The sequence below is a fragment of the Aotus nancymaae genome, unplaced genomic scaffold, assembly GCF_030222135.1.
Source record: "Aotus nancymaae isolate 86718 unplaced genomic scaffold, 86718_ANA_hifiasm-v0.15.2.pri h1tg000029l, whole genome shotgun sequence".
NCBI lineage: Eukaryota > Metazoa > Chordata > Mammalia > Primates > Aotidae > Aotus > Aotus nancymaae.
Genome location: NW_026988442.1, coordinates 83,460,232 through 83,478,256, shown reverse-complemented (window position 1 = coordinate 83,478,256; position 18,025 = coordinate 83,460,232). Strand labels below are relative to the sequence as shown.

The 18,025-nt window shown below is 39.6% G+C and overlaps 1 protein-coding gene across 2 annotated transcripts in view; it reads left to right on the top strand.

The window, feature by feature from the left end:
* Positions 1-18,025, top strand: part of CCDC93 (coiled-coil domain containing 93) — a 91,286-nt gene that overhangs the window by 47,125 nt on the left and 26,136 nt on the right. For both annotated transcript variants that reach the window (XM_012468400.3, XM_012468399.3), the window contains exons 12-15: positions 6,583-6,699; positions 13,168-13,230; positions 16,196-16,269; positions 17,396-17,477. In XM_012468400.3, coding sequence (XP_012323823.1) covers positions 6,583-6,699; positions 13,168-13,230; positions 16,196-16,269; positions 17,396-17,477 — 336 coding nt within the window. The remainder of the gene's footprint in view (positions 1-6,582; positions 6,700-13,167; positions 13,231-16,195; positions 16,270-17,395; positions 17,478-18,025) is intronic.

Sequence of the window (18,025 nt, the reverse complement as noted above, 5' to 3'; positions counted from 1 at the left end):
CATCATATTCCTAACCTCTAAACTTTTAGAGGGCCAATATTTCATTTTTTTATCTTTGTATTCCTGTTGCCTCATTCATAGTAAATACTCAATAGAAGATAATGGATCACTTGAAGACTTTGTGGAGACTCATCTGATAGCCATTAGCAATAATTCTGGGCCAGGCACAGAGGCTCATGCCTGTAATGCAAGCACTTTGGGAGTCTGAGATGAGGATCGCTTGAGGCTAGGAGTTTGAGACCAGCCTGAGCAACATAGTAGACCCCTATCTGTACAAAAAATTTAAAAAATTACCCAGGCATGGTGGCAGGTACCTGTAGTCCCAGCTCCTTGGGAGACGGAGGCAGGAGGATTGCTTGAGCCCAGGAGTTTGACGTTGCAGTGAGCCATGATCATGCCACTGCATTCTAGCCTGGGTAACAGAGTGAGACCCTGTCTGTTAAAAAAAAAAAAAAAGAAAGAAGAAAAAAATCCACTTCTTCTGTGATGTTGTAGAGATCAATGCTTTATCTTCTTCATAGCACTTCCCTCAAGCACTGTTTCATTTGTCTCTTTGCCTGTCTCCCAGGACTAGAATGTTTGCTTTACAGGAGGGCTAGGATTGTAGTATACCCTCAGTGCCCAACAAAATTGGGTTTTCACAGACATTCGCTGAAGGAAAGAAGAAAGAAAGAGGGAGAGGAAGAAACAACAGCAGCTTTCAAAACTTCCTCTGTGACACAAGTTAGGCCTTGAGGAGAATGCGGAGGATGCAACACCTTTACTTATGAATGAGCTGGTTTTGTCTGACTAGATTATGAAGGGCCAGAGGTATGATCTTTGTCTTTTCCCACTTCCCCAGTACGTATCACTGTGCCCCCACACCATAAGATCTGAGTAAAGATTAGCTGAAATAAGCCAAGGAAGATGGGGAGAGATTTAAAATTTTAATCAGAGTTAAGAGAGGAACCCTGTAAATCTGGAGAGAACAATGCTAAATTTTTTTTGGTTTCCAAACAGCTCCAAGATTTCTTGAATTTGGAGTGACTGTTATGTAGTGAGTATACAATACCTAAGTGCAAAGAGAATGGTATCAACTAATGAATTGTCAACCTGGTAAAATTACCTCAAGCCACAGAGCACAACCTATACATTTCAGAGTCCTTATCAATTTGCATAAAGACTTGGGCTTTACCTTTGCCAGATTTGAGCATCACTTGTAAAGATAATTGGAACATCACTTAAGAAAAATGTAAACTGTTGAATTTCAGAAAAGTTAGTTGTGCCAATTCACAATTTGGTGAGTATGCCATCTGACCTGACAGTAGTGTATGGGGATAAAAGTGGGAGGTGTTGGATTTTGTTCACATCTCCTAAATGTTAAGTGCATTCTGAGCAGGCACATCATATTACTCACTGTGGAACCCAAAGCAAAGCCTTAGACTCAGTAAGGTTTCATAACTGGGTTTTTAGAAATTCATGGAATTTCATTAGTGGGTTTTAAAAATATTGAAAAGAGCATTCATGTATTTAGTTTCATTTTTGGAAGCAGAATGGAGATCAGGGAAAGTGGATGATCCCCTCCTATCTGCAGTGGTCACACATCATCAGGAGTGCTTCAGAAGTTTACTTACAAACTAGCATATATCCAAAGCATAACAGCCAAGGTGGTGAGAGGTGTCAACATCTTGTGATAGACAGGACAAGTGGAAGGGCTATGGACACTTAGTTGTACTGTTATCTGAAAGAGTGATTACTCTGTTGCTTTAGGGGGGAAAAAGCTTGTTTGTGTGTATATGGTGTGTGTGCATTGGAAGAGGGTATATTTGAATAAGTCTTTACAATTCTGGTGTCTGTTTTCACTGGCTTTTGTTTATGGTAGTTTGACTTCTTGTGTACTTTTGATTTTTGACTGTGAGCCCATATTCCTTGGAAATTTATCTGTAGGAACTATTTGAGGCCTAGAAATGAAACTCTTTTCTTTCAGGGAAGATCTGCTTTTGCTTCTGCCAAACACCTGGGGATACTTCAGCCCAAGTCCATTTTAAACCTAGTTCTTACTCATGGTTTTTTTGGACCAAAGTGGTGTGTAAATTAGGATTGCAGAACTGCATGAGGGCCAATCTGTTGTTATAAAGTCTCGTTGTGCATTTTTTCCACTCTTAAAGCTGTATCAGGATTTGTGTGGAGCGGTTGTTACTGAATTGTAAAAATCAAAGTTTGTGATCATCAGGTTTTGGCAAATACTTGGGGGAAAAAAACAGCTTCAGTGGATACACATACATTCCTGGATTTTCACTTTCACTTGTCTTTTGGCCTTCTGGAATTTTCTGGAATTTAACGTTCTTGCTAGTTCTTAGATTGAAAAACATTTTTAAAATAAATATTTCACATGGTCTGTTTACTTGTCTTTATTTATTTATTTATTTATTTATTTATTTGAGACAGAGTCTCGCTCTGTCTCCGAGGCTGGAATATAGTGGCACGATCTTGGCTCACTGTGACCTCCACCTCCTGGGTTCAAGTGATTCTCGTGCCACAACCTCCCAAGTAGCTGGGATTACAGGTGCATGCCACTATGCCTGGCTAATTTTGTATTTTTAGTAGAGATGGGGCTTCACCATGTTGGTTAGGCTGGTCTCGAACTCCTGACCTCAAGTGAGCCACCCACTTTGGCCTCTTAAAGTGCTGGGATTGCAGGCATGAGCCATTGCACCCAGCCTACTTGTCTTTAATTGAAGGGTCAGTCAAGGTACCAAAAACTGAAGTACATCTATTTAGTGTAGAGAACTCCTCGTACTGTATGAGATAGGAATTCTTTATTATTGTCAGCTTACTGACCATATTTTGATGGGGTAGGGAAATGATATAGGAGAGAACCCTGTATTAGAAAGATGGTTGATGTGTAAATAACCTTTTGGGTCTCTTTCAATTATAAAAGTATATAGTTTTAGCCAGAATAATCATTTTTTGCTTCTCTTGAGAATTTACCATTTTGAACTAGACTAATATTATTCAGTGACATTTAAATCTGTTTCCTCTAAAAATAGAAGTTGTGAATATCTGTCAGTTATTAGAAAACACTGAATTTACACTAGAAGTCATCTTAATCCACAATGTGGCTTTGAAAGCACGTTCTTAATCTGAAAATGTTGAACAAATCAGATTGGCACTTTAGCCCTCACTCCAGTGTAAACACAAATGGATTATTTGTAGATGGTTGATGTTCTTTGACAGATGTTGCATTTTGGAAATAGAAATCTGTTAGGATGCGCTAGGATTAAATTTTTTCTGTCAAGGATTTAGTATAAAGCCCCTTTTCCTCTTCTCCTTCGTCTGACCTTATCTCATCATTCAGAATCCACCTTGGTCATCTAGTTTTCTTTCTCATCGTATATCTCAGTGAATGAACTATCGGATGAGACCTGCTGTTTTATGGACCTGTTCCTGTCTTCATCAGTCTGAGTTCTCTTGGCTTTGAGAAATAAGAAATTTAGATTGCTTGATAAAAAGTATGTTTGAAAAATAGAGCAGTCAGCTTACTGTTTACTAGGTTAGGAACTCTCATTTAAGCTCTGTAATAAACTGTTTTATCTGTCTAAAAATAACATCCCATTAAACAAAGCAGCTTCCCATAGCGCTGTCTCTAGACTCAAAGGCAAACAGAGGAACTTACAAGTTTATATGTACTGTGTGCCTGTAAATGTGCATTTATAGGACTCCACACAGCACTAAGAATTATTACCTACCAATAAGAGAAAGTATTTTGAAAGCCCATGTTTCCTTGGAATATACACTATTATAACAGATGTGATAGAGGTACATATAGAGACTTCAAGATTTTTTCTGTGCATTGTGAGCATTTTCTCTCGTTCATATGGTTGTCTGAATCAGGGGTCTAGTAAAGGAATAGAATCAGAAAGAACTTTTCCCTCTCAGGATTATGTAAATCATGGCTGGCCACTTGGTGAGCACACTCCATTGACTGTCGCAGTTCATGGGTGGATTACCAGGTGAGCCATGCTCTTTAGATTAAAGTAGCCGTTCTCAACATTTTCTAATAGTTTTAGGACCCAGTTAAAGACTCTTAAAAACAACTGAGGACTCAATAGCTTATATATTAATTCATTTACAGTAACTTATGTATTCATTTATAATAGCTTATGTATTCATACACAATTGCTTATGTATTCATTTACAAATAATAATGAGCACGTTACATTAACATCAGAGCAGTGATATCACATGTCATGTAACATCTGGAAGATTTCACTTTATAATCATGAGAATGAGAGTGAAAAGGCAAATAACATCTAAGTAGTGGTATGAAAAGATGTTTGGTGTCTCAGACCTTCTGACAGGGTTTTGAGGGAACATGTGGCTCAAAAATTCAGACTTAGATAGATATCTGTCACGGGAATAATCTTTCTACATATCAAGATAGCTGCTGATTATCCTGCAAGAAGAATTCTTGTAAGTGAAGTTTGAAGGTCGTAGTTTTAAACAAAGCTGTATGTGTGCCACGTACACTAATACGAGTGCATGGAAGCTAGGTGGGGAATGCAGTTTTTATTCTCTTGGGACTTTGGCCATAAAAGCAGTTTATGAGCAAGAAAACTTGCTAAGAGTCAGAGACATCACCCAATCCAGGCCACAGCTGCAGAACAGAATTGAATGAGTTTACTCAGCCCCCACACACTGGAGGAAGTCTGGAAGGTGAGTGATGCGTGAATCCACTGGAGCCTGCCCACATCTCAGCCTCGAAGCCTGACGGGCTCTGGAGGAAGTCAGGATACTCAAGCATAATCCTGACATCAAACATAGAGACAGGTATGGGGAAATTACTTCTGTTTCAGGTATCAGTAAAGCACAAATGGAAGGCTTATGTAATTCTGCTAGTAAAGCAGAATGCTCTGAGGATATCCTTATGACACGTTGGAAGTCAAAGTCAAGGAATCAAAGCTGGATGTTAAAACCCAAAGCTAAAATTAACTGTAAGAAAAAAGCTATTAAATATATAACGTACAAAAGTGACCAAATTAATAATGTAGTTCAAGGCAATCCAGTCAAAGTAGAGGAGATGTAGTTAATTGTAGTTCTGTTTCTGGTAAGTGATTTAGAGTGGGAGTGGTCTTTCGTCTTCCCCCATCGTTTTTTAATATTCTCAAATAATTTTCAGAAATAGTTTGGTCTTCTCTATACTACAAGTTGTGAATATCTTGATATGTCCAAAATTAATTTTAAAAAGTTAATTCTAATTCCCAGAAATCCTGAAAGCTAAAATAATGTTGGCATTTTATAAATTCCCAGATTTTAAGGCTAAATGTGTTGTAACACTAAATGCTTAGTTTTTCTATTTCCTTTATGGCCTACCAGCCCACGAGATAGAAAATGATGTCTCTTACCATTTTATGCAGCTATATCCTGCTGATTGTTTTGTAACTCCAGAGTTGTTAAGTAGCAGAAGAACTCATCATCCATTAATAGTACTGCTGAATTATTCAGATAAATCCTTAACCAGAATAAGTGGTTATGGCCATCCAATTTCTCCTCCTTCTCACTTTCCCATTCATTTTTCCTGTGGTTAAATATCTCAGATTTTCAAGCCCAGGATCACTGTCAAAACATGCAGGGAAAGTCAAATATTCAAATAGTTTTGTTGCACATGAGTTTTGAATCAGTGATTAGCTTGGAATTGGGGTACTTACTAGAAAAAAGGAGATGTTTTATTGTTGATGTTTGACTATAGCTGTCTATAATCATCCAAGAAGTATTATAATTGCACTTACTCTAAAAAGGTCTACCTTTTATTTTATCCTCTTGGGGTTTCTCACAGGAGTCTTGAGGCAGGTGTTTGTATTCAGTATGTACACCAAGCTGCTTGCTACTTCACATGGTTTTTCGGTAATGGCCATTTGCCCTCCTGAAAAATGTCACATTCACTTCATTAGCTTGTTCAGAGATCTCTCTCACACTCACTTCTAGTCCTGAGAATCCTTCTCCATCCCCTCCTCTCTTATACAGTTGCAGAACTTTTCCTATGTGACCTCTCTCAACACCTTTAATCCATTTCCAGTCAATCCCCTGTTAACTCTAGAACATCAGAAATAGGAAATGACTAAAAGGGAGTGGGCCAGTTGATGGAAAATGTGTTGGGAGATTTTTTCATTATAAGTGCTGCTGAATGGCTAGACTTTTTAACCATATGTTTATAATATTTTGATCACAGTGAATCAATTCATTATTCTTGATAACTCCAGAATGGTCTTATGAAGATATTACTACCACCATGTTATTCCCCTGTTTAAGACTTTTTGATGATACCTTATTGCCTATATGATATTGACATAACACAGTTATGTCCCTGTGCTTTTTTACACATGCTGTTTCCTCTGCCCAGAATGCAGGTTCTGTTGATAGGGATTTGGTCATTGTGTCAGAATCTCTTCTCTACACCAGAGTTTTAAACAGGCCCCTGTAGATGCCCTGGCTTGGTGTGACAGGCTTCCCAACAGTGCTTTACCCAGATTGAACAGGTCTCGATTGTGTGAACCAAGGTGAACTAATTAAATTCTTTGGATTTGCCCTCCCTTTTTTCCACAGCAGTCTGAGCTATCAGCTGAAGAAAGTCCAGAAAAATTAGGAACCTCCCAGCTACATCGTCTGAAAGTCATTTCCTTAAACAAACAGATTGTGCAGAAGACCAAACATCTTGAAGAGGTCAGTGTTTTCTTTTCGTAAGTCTATTCAAGATCTTCGTGGTAGATTGGTTAAAAGAGATTCCAGAACAGGGGTTGGCATACTATGGTGCTCGGGGCAATCCAGCTGCCACCTGTTTTTGTAAATAAAGGTTTATTACAGCATATGTACATCCATTTGTTAACATATTTTCTGTGGTTGCTTTCAGACTACAATGGCAGAGTTTAGTAGTTGCAGAAGACCATAAGACCTACAAAGCCTAAAATATTTACTATCTGGCCCTTTGCAGAAAAAGTTTGCTAACTTCTGTTATAGGAAAAGATCACAGAGTAAGAATAGCATTAGTTCACAGATATTTACCAAGCAATACTGTGTGCGAGGCACTGAACTAAGTTAATGGGATGAGTGAAGAACAAGTTATGATCCTTGCTGTCAAGGATCTAAAGATCTAATGAGAAGACATCACATTTATCATCATTTAATTACAGGTGTGATAAATGCTTAAAGGAGAAGTTGAGGAAACTGGGAGAGTGACTAATAGGGAGACCTGCCCTAGCCTCAGGTCACAGAGTTCTGAGACTGGAAAGATGAGTGGGCATTTCTGGGCAGGAAGTCTGTATGGGCTATGTGGACTTATAGAACAATGTTAATGAAGACCAGAGGAGGATGGAATGGTCTTGGCCAATCTATTTTGTGGCCAGAGAGTTATAAGTGAGACAGTTGGTTGGCAGTGTCTGATCGAACAGGACCACCCAGGCCATGGAAGGGTTTAAATAGGGGAGTGGCATGATCAGAACTGCGTTCTGTTTGCTGCAGGAGCATGAATTAACTGGACTTGAGTGAGAAGGAATTCAGGGAGAACTGGTAGGAGGCTGATGCAGTAGTCCACACATGGACTGTTACTCTTGATGGCAGGGAAATGGAGCAAACTTGATTTTTTAGAGAGCTGTAGGAGATAGTGTTCTGTAATACCTGGTGATGGATGGGACTGTTCTGGAAAGACCTACATATATTTGTTCTGAAAAGTAGACCTAAGAGGAAGCTGGGAAGTTTGACTCGGGAACAGTCATTGGACAATAAAAAGTTATGTGCTGCCGTTGCATTAGCAATAGATTAGATTAGAAACATACATGTAGCAAAAGATTAAGAGAATGAATATGGGCTGGGGGTGGTGGCTCACGCCTGTAATCCCAACACTTTGGGAGGCCGAGGTAAGCAGATCACCTGAGGTTGGGAGTTTGCGACCAGCCTGACCAACATAGAGAAACTCCATCACTACTAAAAATACAAAATTAGCCAGGCGTGGTGGCACATGGCTGTAATCCCAGCTACTCCACCGGCTGAGGTAGGAGAATCGCTTGAACCCAGGAGGCGGAAGTTGTGGTGAGCCAAGATCGTGCCATTGTACTCCAGCCTGGGCGACAAGAGCAAACTCCACCATTGCACTCCAGCCTGAGCAACAAGAGCGAAACTCCATCTCAAAAAAAAAAAAAAAAAAAAAAAAAAAAAAAAAAAAGGAGAATGAATATGGCTTTCTAAAGAACAATTCACCAGTAGTTACTGTAACCGTTAATTTTCTAAAAATGGGTACCAGTTGGCATTTCGCATTTTGAGCTTGTTATTTTTTATTCCTTCAAGTCTCACATATTTAAAAGATATTAATATATCAAATGGTCTTGCTCAGTCATTTCTTTGTTTGAATTTGTTCTATTAGAATTTGTTCTACCATAGCTGAACAAACAATACTTTGGCTTTGCTAAATGCACTGGATCAAAGAAGGATGAAAAGATAGCCTACAATTTGGTTTCTGTTCGGTTACTTGTTTAGACATTTTAGTGAGTTCTCAACTCAGTATCATCTCTACTTCTGACCCCTGCTGGTGATACAAGAATGGTTCAAAAAGAACTCATCACAGAATCAGAAGGAGCAGGAGTCAAGGATGAGCTTCCTTATTATGTTGTCTTTATTTGTGAAGGAAGATAGATTTGAGGTTATTGTGGACTCCAGGAGCCAGAGTATCCCAACAGGAATGGATATTTGCTTCTACCTCCTGTCTAAACCTGGGGAGAAGAAATGGTAAGCCTCAACACAAATAGCAGTCTTGACACATTCTTGGTCCAGCTAACAGGACAATCCTCCCTGACGCTTGAGTCTGTTTTGCAGTTGGTTCAGAACACGTTTACCCAGAGGCTGTTATTTTTCAAGCATACTGCCTAACATAGCAGGCTCTCAATAAAAGACAACAATCATTATTGCTATATTTAACGTAATTAAAGATAATGATCAGCACATGCAATAATCCCTGGCCATGTAGCTAGGCCAACTGGATAAGAAAAATAAGATAGGGAGGGGAGAGACTTGCTCAGAGTCTGTGTTTCGTGTGTGTGTGTGTGTGCGCGTGCATGCTCGCACATGTGCGCGCAGGTATACTAAACACATTACCTATATCAGTTTCTTGGTTTTTTTTTTAATTTTTTTGAGCTGGAGTCTTGCTCACCCAGGCTGGAGTGCAATGGTGCAGTCTCAGCTCACTGCAACCTCCGCCTCCCAGGTTCAAGCAATTCTCCTGCCTCAGCCTCCTGAGTAGCTGGGACTATAGGCGCCTGCCACCACGCCTGGCTAGTTTTTGTATTTTTAGTAGAGATGGGGGTTTCACCATATTGGGCAGGCTGGTCTTGAACTGCTGACCTTGTGATCCACCCGCTTCAGCCTCCCAAAGTTCTCGGATTACAGGCATGAGCCACCGCACAGAGGCATTCTGTCAATTTTCAAATGTTTTAAGCGTTGTTGTTTTTTTTTTTAATTGTAGGGATAAGCCCATTATAAGTAGTATAGAACTATATAAAGATAAGAATAAACAGAGCAAGCTACTATTTGTGTCTGCTGTGTTTCCTGGCAAACCTTATTTTAGGCCTTTGCAAACACATATGCCCCTTCACCTGGGGAGAGTTAGTTGTATGGTTACAAAATTGAGTTTTTATTTCATTTATTCTATCACAGACATCTCTCTGTGAGTAATAATAATGACTAATAAGTACTTTGTTATTGGTTAGTAATTACTGTATGCTTTATAAAATTAACTCATTCAGTTTGCACAGCATCCTTATGAAGGGGAGGTACTGTTATTTTTCTCACTTTACAAATAAGGATACTGAAACACAAATTAAGCAGGCTGTCTGTAGTCAAACAACTTGTTAGTGGTTGAATCAAAATTTAAGCATGTAAATCTACCTCATTCTTTTTAGTGACTGGATAGTGTGACATAGTATATTTGTAACATAATTTATTTAACTTGTCCCCTATTCATGAGGTTTTTTGAGGGTTGTTTTTTCCCAATTACAGATTTTTGCTACATGACCACCTTTGTGCAACTGTATAGAAGTGTTTCTATAAAATAGACTTTAGGAAGTAGAATTGCTAAATCAAAAAAAAATTATTTTCGTTTTTTATTTTGCTAAAAACTGTCGAGTTGTTCATCAGTTATTTTATCAATTTGTATGTCTACTTGTAGTATGTGAGGAATTCCAAACTCTAACTTCCACAACCTCTTTTACAAGGTCATACAGGCATAAAGCATCTGAGATGCATCCTTTTTTACGCTTTTGCAAACACGTATGCCCTCACCTGGGGAGAGTGAGTTGTATGGTTACAAAACTGAGTTTTTATTTCATGTATTCTATCACAGACATCTCTCTGTCAGTAATAGTAATGGCTAATACATGCTTTGCTATTACTTCGTAATTACTAAGTGCTTTGTAAAATTAACTCAGTTTGCACAACATCTTATGAAAGGGAGGTACTAGTATTATCCTCACTTTACATATAAGGAAATGTTAGTCCATTCTCACCCTGCTAATAAAGACATACCTTAGACTGGGTAATTTATAAAGGAAAGAGGTTTAATTGACTTACAATTCTGCATGGCTGGGGAGGCCTCAGGAAACTTAAAATCATGGCAGACAGGGAAGCAAACATGCCCTTCTTCAGATGATGGTAGGAAGAAGAAGTACAAGCAGGGGAAATGCCAGATGCTTATTAAACCATCAGTTCTCATGAGAACTCACTATCATGAGAACACCATGGGGTAAACCGCCCCATCATCCAATTATCTCCACCCAATCCCTCCCACAACATGTGGGGATTATGGGAACTACAATTCAAGATGAGATTTGGGTAGGGACTCAGCCAAACCATGTCATGGTCCAATAAGGGAATATGCTACAAAGGAATAGAAATGGAGTGCAGCTGGTAGGTAGCTGAGAAGAAACCTGAGAGTGATGAAAGATCCAGAGAGGTAGTGTTAACCAGCAGCTGAATTTTCAGGGTAAGTGTAGGGGTTAATTATGATGAAGAAAATAGAGGTAAGAGAATCCTGGAGGACTCCAGCAAGATAAAAACTAAGCTAAGCTACTGGGATACTTCCTATTTAAGAAAAGATGGTCGGATGAAGAATTAAAGAGAGTTCTTGTTAGTTAAATTAATTAAAGAAAGAGATGAGCCTTTCCTTCTTAGCAAGCTCCTACTACCCTGCCAAGATCCATCTGGGTTAAGTCTTAGTTGGTGAAGGCTTCCTGAACCCCCTGGTGAGGGAGCTGATTCTCTTTCCTTGGGCCTGCCCCTGCCCCATCTCGTCTCATATTTTAATCCCACAGTTACAATGTCATGTTCTATATCCCATACACCTCATTTGAACAGAGGATTGGGTAAATGTCAGATGAGAGGTAGGTGCAGGAGTGAGAGGCTACACAAGAAGGTGGGTGAAGCAGGTGGAAAGATCCCAGGAACCTTTCCTAGAGCCTTGTCTTAGTCCATTTGGGCTGCTCTAACAAAATAGCTTAGACATGGTAATTTATAAACTACAGAAATTTGTTGCTTACATTTCTGAAGGTTGGAAGTCCAAGACCAAGCCACCAGCATATCTGGTGTCCAAGGAGGGCTCACTCTGCTCCACAGATGGCACCTTGTTGCTGTTTCCTCACATGGTAGGAGGAGGCAAGGGAGCTCACTCAGGCCTCTTTTCTTTTCATTTTTTTTTTTTTTTTTTGAGACAGGGTCTCACTCCATCATCCAGGCTAGAGTGCAATGGCATGATCATAACTCACTGCAACCTCAACCTCACAGGGTGAAGCAATCCTTCTGCCTCAGCCTCCCACATAGTCAGGACCACAGGAACACCACCATGCCTGGCTAATTTTTTTTATATGTCTTTGTAGAGACAGAGTCTCACTTTGTTGCCCAGGCTGAGCCTCTTTATAAGGTCACTCATCTCATTCAGAAAGCTAAAGCCCTCATGACTTAATCACTTCCCTCTTGAAACTGTCATATTGGGTATGAGGTTCTAAGATAGGAATTTGGGGCAGACACTAACATTGTGAAAGTAGCAAGTGTCAACAGTTACATCACTGGGATTTCAAGAGAAAACTAAACTTTCTCCTGAAGTACCCTTATACTACCAGTTACACAAACAGGTTAATAGAAGTTGTCATTGCACGAGTGGCTCCCTTTGAAAAGGGAGACACCAGAATCTACCTGCTTCTCTCTCCTTTATCACTTTGCTCTCAGCTTGAGTTGGCTTCTTGATAGGCCTTGTTGGAATTATAACCATTTATCAGTCGTAAAGACTGATAACTAGATGGGAGTAACAATTTCTGAAGGTGACATAACTCTTAATAAGCTGCTTACAGGCCCAAGGATGGGGCATGTTACTTTGAAATAACCGTTGAGATATAGGTTAAAATTTCTCATTGTTAACTTGAACTCAGGTAATAACTAGTTTGAAGGTGGTTTTCTGCCTCTTATCCTTTTCAGAAGTGAAATACACAATGCTTTTGAGCTTTTAAAGGGATGTTTTCAAATTTCTAGAAGTTGATAGACACACAAGGATATACTATTTTAGCAAGGGAAAGGAAATCAACTTTTTCAAGATGTGAGTTTACAGTTCTATAACTTGGAACAGTAAAGGTAATTTATTTTCATTCTCTTAGTGTTGAAGTCCTGAATCCTATCTTTTATGTGGCGTCATTTGCCAACCAGTCCTATTCTATGCTAGAATCTCAAGTGCTGAAATGCTGTTTGTATTCTGCAAACAGGCCAGTTGGTAACTACATTGAGCCCCACTGAAAAGTCAGAGGGACTTGAATTTGGATCTGGGTCTCATCAGTTATCAGCTATGGGACTTTAGTCAAGTAACTTAACCTGTCTGAGTCTTTATTTCTTCACCTGTAAAATAATAAAAATGTCTTTTTTCACTGAATAAAAGGATTCAGTAATACAATTTATGCAAAATGCCTAGTACATTGGCTGACATGTACTTGGTACTAATTAAATATGAGGGTTTTTTTCTTCATTTGTTGTTGGCAACCCTTCTACAATTTCCACATTTGCTCGGTTTAAATCTTTCTGAGCTTTCATTTTCTCATCTGTGAAATGCATATCTGTGTTGTCATAAGGATCAGATGAGAGCATATGTCTTTTATCTTTCATTTACAGCTGCGAGCAAGTCACACCAGCCTACAAGCCAGATACAATGAAGCCAAGAAAACACTGACAGAGGTGAGCAGGTAGATTCTCCTTCTTCGGTCAAGAATCATTTTTGGCCTGCACCACCAATGGAATGACTTGTTTCATCTCTCTGTGTGGGGGACACATGCTCCTGTTCTCAGAAACTGCAGTCAGTTTGAGGACATAGGACAGTTACTTAGTGTGTGACCCATATCATCAGTTTGTCCACACTGCCACATTCTAGACCTTTAGCGGTCTTGGTGGAAAAGGTCTCTGGGCTGCGAGGATCAGGAAAGGCTTCCTGGGAAGGCAAGTCTGATAGGCTGGGTGGGACACAGAGAAGAACTCACAGTGTCACACATAGTAAATAGCCCCTGCTCCTCAAACATAATAGCAGCATAATAGCTCTAAGATCCTAAATTCCTTGAAAGTGAGATTTCTTTTAAGATATGAGAGAATATAATTGTTGTTCAGAATTTCCAATTATCTCCTAGGCAGAATGGGGAAGGGGCTGGAGGAGGAGGAGGAGGGCTAGGAGTCCATTTGTACCCTGCGATTCAGTCTGTAGTCCAGGTTGCAGGTGTGCTACCTCACAGCAGCTTTGGCGCTGCTCCATATCCACTTCTGATGGCTGAACAGACACCTCTGCTGCCACCTCTATCGTGAGTAGCGTGTAGATATTTCTGTCCCTTGGTTTCTACAGAGAGCTATCCTCACTCAGGCCTGAAAAGCACTCTTCCTTGTGATTTTGGTGCTTGGATTATAGCTGTACTGTGGAAGGATCTCACTGCACAATCCCTACTTTCTGGACCATTTGGAAACTAGGATCGTCAAAGACATCTCTTAAACCACCCCAGTCTCCCTACTTTCTAGAATTCACATGACATTTACCAATTTAAAATTCTTATTTCTCTAACAATATGTAGCAGTTAATTTGCCACCCTGATGTAAACCTGACAAAGCTTTTCAATTCTGATCTGGACTAACCTCTTCAGTTATTGTCAGAATGTTTCAAAAGGGCAGGCACATGAATGGCAATTTAATTTTTTCTCATTGTTCCTAAAGATGCCTGCCTTGCGTTTGGACAGATCAGCGTCCTTTACACTACTCTGTAACTGCTTTCCTTATGGATTAGATGGCAAGTTCTGTGGGATGGGAGCCCTGTTCCTATGTTACTTTTAATGCTGCAGAGCCCCTGGCATGAAGTTTGCCGATTGATGGATCTGTTTTTACATAACAGTCTTGAGGAGATTAAAGGCAAAATATCTTGATATCAGTTTTCTAAGATATTTATATGCCTTAGGATATAAATTATCAGTGACTATAAAGGGGCTTTTTATATTAAACACTAAATCAAGTATTTGTTGAGCCCTTTTCATGTTATAGAATGGTGGAAGGTGTGATTTAAGTCAGTAATAAGACTATCCTCAAATGAAAACAGCAGCCAGCATATCATTCCTGCAGTCATCATTCCTTTTTGCAGATGGGGAAGCTAAGGCAGAGAGGCTAAATAACTTGCCAAAGGCCATGCAATAGGGTGTCAGGATTCAAAAACAGTCAGCCTGGCACCAGAGCTCTCTCTGGGAGCTTACTGTCTAATAGAACAATGAAACTCATTCCCATCTAGAAAAATGGGAAGCTGTATAAAACCTAGTACTGAACAACTTCTGAAGAAGCTTGATTTCATCAGCCTGTGAGTAAGTAATGTCTTTCACCTCTGGGCCTGGTTCTCCTTACCTATCAAGGTGAATAGTGAGCAGAAAGAGCACTCTGAACCCTTTCACTCCAGGGTTCCCGGCTTTTACCTCTTCAGCAAAACTTGCCTTTCCAAGATAACCTAGTGGCACTGAAAAACAGGGAGGACTTGTGTCTTTCCAGTAAATCTGGAAAAAGTAGAGCAGGATGTGGAAGGTCGCACACAGACAGCAGTGGTGCCTGACACCTGTGGGGGAGGCTGCATGACTGCTTCAGGAAGGCCAGGAGACTGGCTGGCCCCTCTGCTTTGTAACTTCAGCAGTCACTATTCTAATTTCCTTTTTGTAAGGCGGATTCTTTTTATGCGGTATTCTTTTATGTCTAAGGACATTAATTGTATTTAGTTTTGCTTGCTCTGTAACTGTTACTTCAGATCAGAATTAACTTGTTGAGTTGATACATCTTTTTTAACGTTAAGGTATGTCTGTTGATGATCCTTGGTTATATGCTCATCTTTAATTTTAAAATTTAGAATTACCACCTATGCAGATCCATCCATTTTATGCAGCCCACTTCCTGTGTTTATTCTGGAAGGGATCTACCTACTGTTTGCTGGGATCAGCCAGTAGTAACTGATATTCTGGGTCAGGGAACTCCCCATTTCTCCTGGGTATCACCAACTATATGGGACCCCGCCCTGCCTCTCAGACTTAACCACCAGCTCTTGCGTTTAAGAGGGTCTTTCATTGCGGAGCCCATGTGACTGTTTCTAAAGTAGATCCGCAACACTGCACACCAGTCCTTCCTATGCCTGCTAACTCCACATAGCTTCTTCCTCAGGCCATTCCTATCTGCTGACCGTCTTTTTTGGCCTGTGAGGTTAAACTCTTGTGTTCTAGTGTAATAGTCTGGATGTTTGAGGGTCTTAGGGCAAGAAGAGGTGGCTGCAAGTTGTGCTTAGTCTACTATTTTCCACTAGAACTCTTGGAACTTTTTAAAAACCTAAAATTTTTAAATTAGTAACACATTCACATGGTACAGAATTCAAAGACTACAAAGGGTGTAGGTTTGTAGAAACAGTAGGTGTTTTCTTCACCAAACAGTAGATATTAGAGATCATTGTAAAAGAGCTACTTTATTCTTTTTTTAAATATTGGCTTAGTATTCTGTTGAATAATGAATTACCTACTTTATGCATTAAAATCTGAGTTTTAAGTTTTTTCTTTAAAAAATGTCATTCTCTGCCTCACAAAAAGAAGGTTGAAGTTGTTCATCTATACTACCAGGGCTCCAGCAACCATGTCTCCATTCTCTCTTGCAGCTGAAGACTTATAGTGAGAAACTGGACAAAGAGCAAGCAGCCCTCGAGAAGATAGAATCCAAAGCTGATCCAAGGTAAGAGATTTCAGCGTGCACTTGTTTTCGCTTTTTTGAAAGTAGCTTTGCTGATACTTAACTGGCTTAATTTGTTTAAACACAGAACAAAGCAGCCAAAGGCTATTGGTCTGGCCCCTGCAGGTCAGATCATTTTACTGGTCATCCAGAAAGTGGTGAGACTGTGTTACTCTGAGATATGCTTGGGCTGCCCTGGGTTAGCCACCTTTCTTCCCATACCCCTTGTGTGCAGAAGCAGCATAGTTTTTTGTTTTCCTATTTTTCAAAATGGTCATACCTTCATAGTACAGAAAAGGGTGTATGGTAAAAAATGTTTCTCCCACTCCTGTCCCCAGCCACCCAATTCTCTTCCCTAGAGTTCACTCTTGTTACAAGCTTTTAAACAGCACGTGCCTCCTTGGTAGAAAAGGTACAGTCTTTTCTGTCAAGACACAGCTGCTGTAGGTATTTGTTCTTCCATGTAGAATGAATTGTCATTAGAGCATTAGAGGAGGGAAAGCACTTTAACATTTGACCTTTTTAGCTTCAGACTGTTTCAGTGGTAAAGTCTCCCAGGAGCTTCTTATTTGAATGAGACTGAAATCAAAAAGTTGGAGGCACAGAATAAGAAGTTCTGGTTTGATGAACATTTTTAGCAAAAAGCACCCATAGGTAACTTGACTCTAGAATTAGAAACCTTTCTTTCATGAAATGGAGCAAAGCACTGTCAGATATTTGATATTTTTATTGTCAAATTAGTGTTTTTAATGACCTTAAACAACCTGTTTCCTTTTCAGAATGAATTTTAAAAATAGTTTTCAATAACATATATTCCTCTAATACAGTTGAATAATTGGTATCATTAACTATATCCAGAACTATTGAAACTAATGATTCTACAGTTGACATTTTAATTCTGGAATCTGTAATGTTTGCTTGGATCCGGCACGGTGGTCTTGGGTGTATAAATGAATAATAATGTCAGTTAAATGGAAGTCAGTGTCATTTGTGGAGAATCCATGAGACACTCTTAGAGCTGAGAAAGGAAATTAAAAAGAGAGTCCTTTAGCTGGGAACCTGCTTTTAGCTGTGATTCATAAAATCATAATGGCTTGCCTATGTCATTTTTTTTTTCTTTTCCCTTCAGTATCCTACAGAACCTGAGAGCACTTGTGGCTATGAATGAAAATCTGAAAAGTCAAGAACAGGAATTTAAAGCACATTGTCGAGTAAGTTTTGTTTGGTGTCAGCAAATAAACCAGGACTCTTAACCGAATCTGTTGGTTTACCTCCATTGTCCTGTTGTGACGTCCTATCCAGTGCAGTTTAAAAAGCAGATTCATCTAGCAGTTATTTGTCAGTTGTATAAACTGAATAGAGCACCATGGTTGGGACCCTCCAAAGACACCAGAAGTAAGTCAGATTAGTAACTGTGCCAAACCCCAAAACAAACAATGTCACCTAACTTACAAAGGTATTTGAAAGAAAAGTCTTATAAGATTTTTGAAAAAATATATTTTGTTGACAGATGGGCTTTGTGAAAAGAGTAACATCATACAAAACCAAAGCTGTCCTGAAAACCTGGGATGTCTATATCCTATGTATGAGTCCTGGCTGCCACCATTTGGAAACTTGTAGTCTAGTCGTGGGGTTGATGTGTGCTCAGGTGACTAGTGTGAGACAGGAAATGATGCCGGGCAAGTTCTGTGTGAGCTCCAGGGGAGGAAAGGGCACTTCAGCACAGGAACCATCAAAAAGGTAGATGTTATTTAACCAG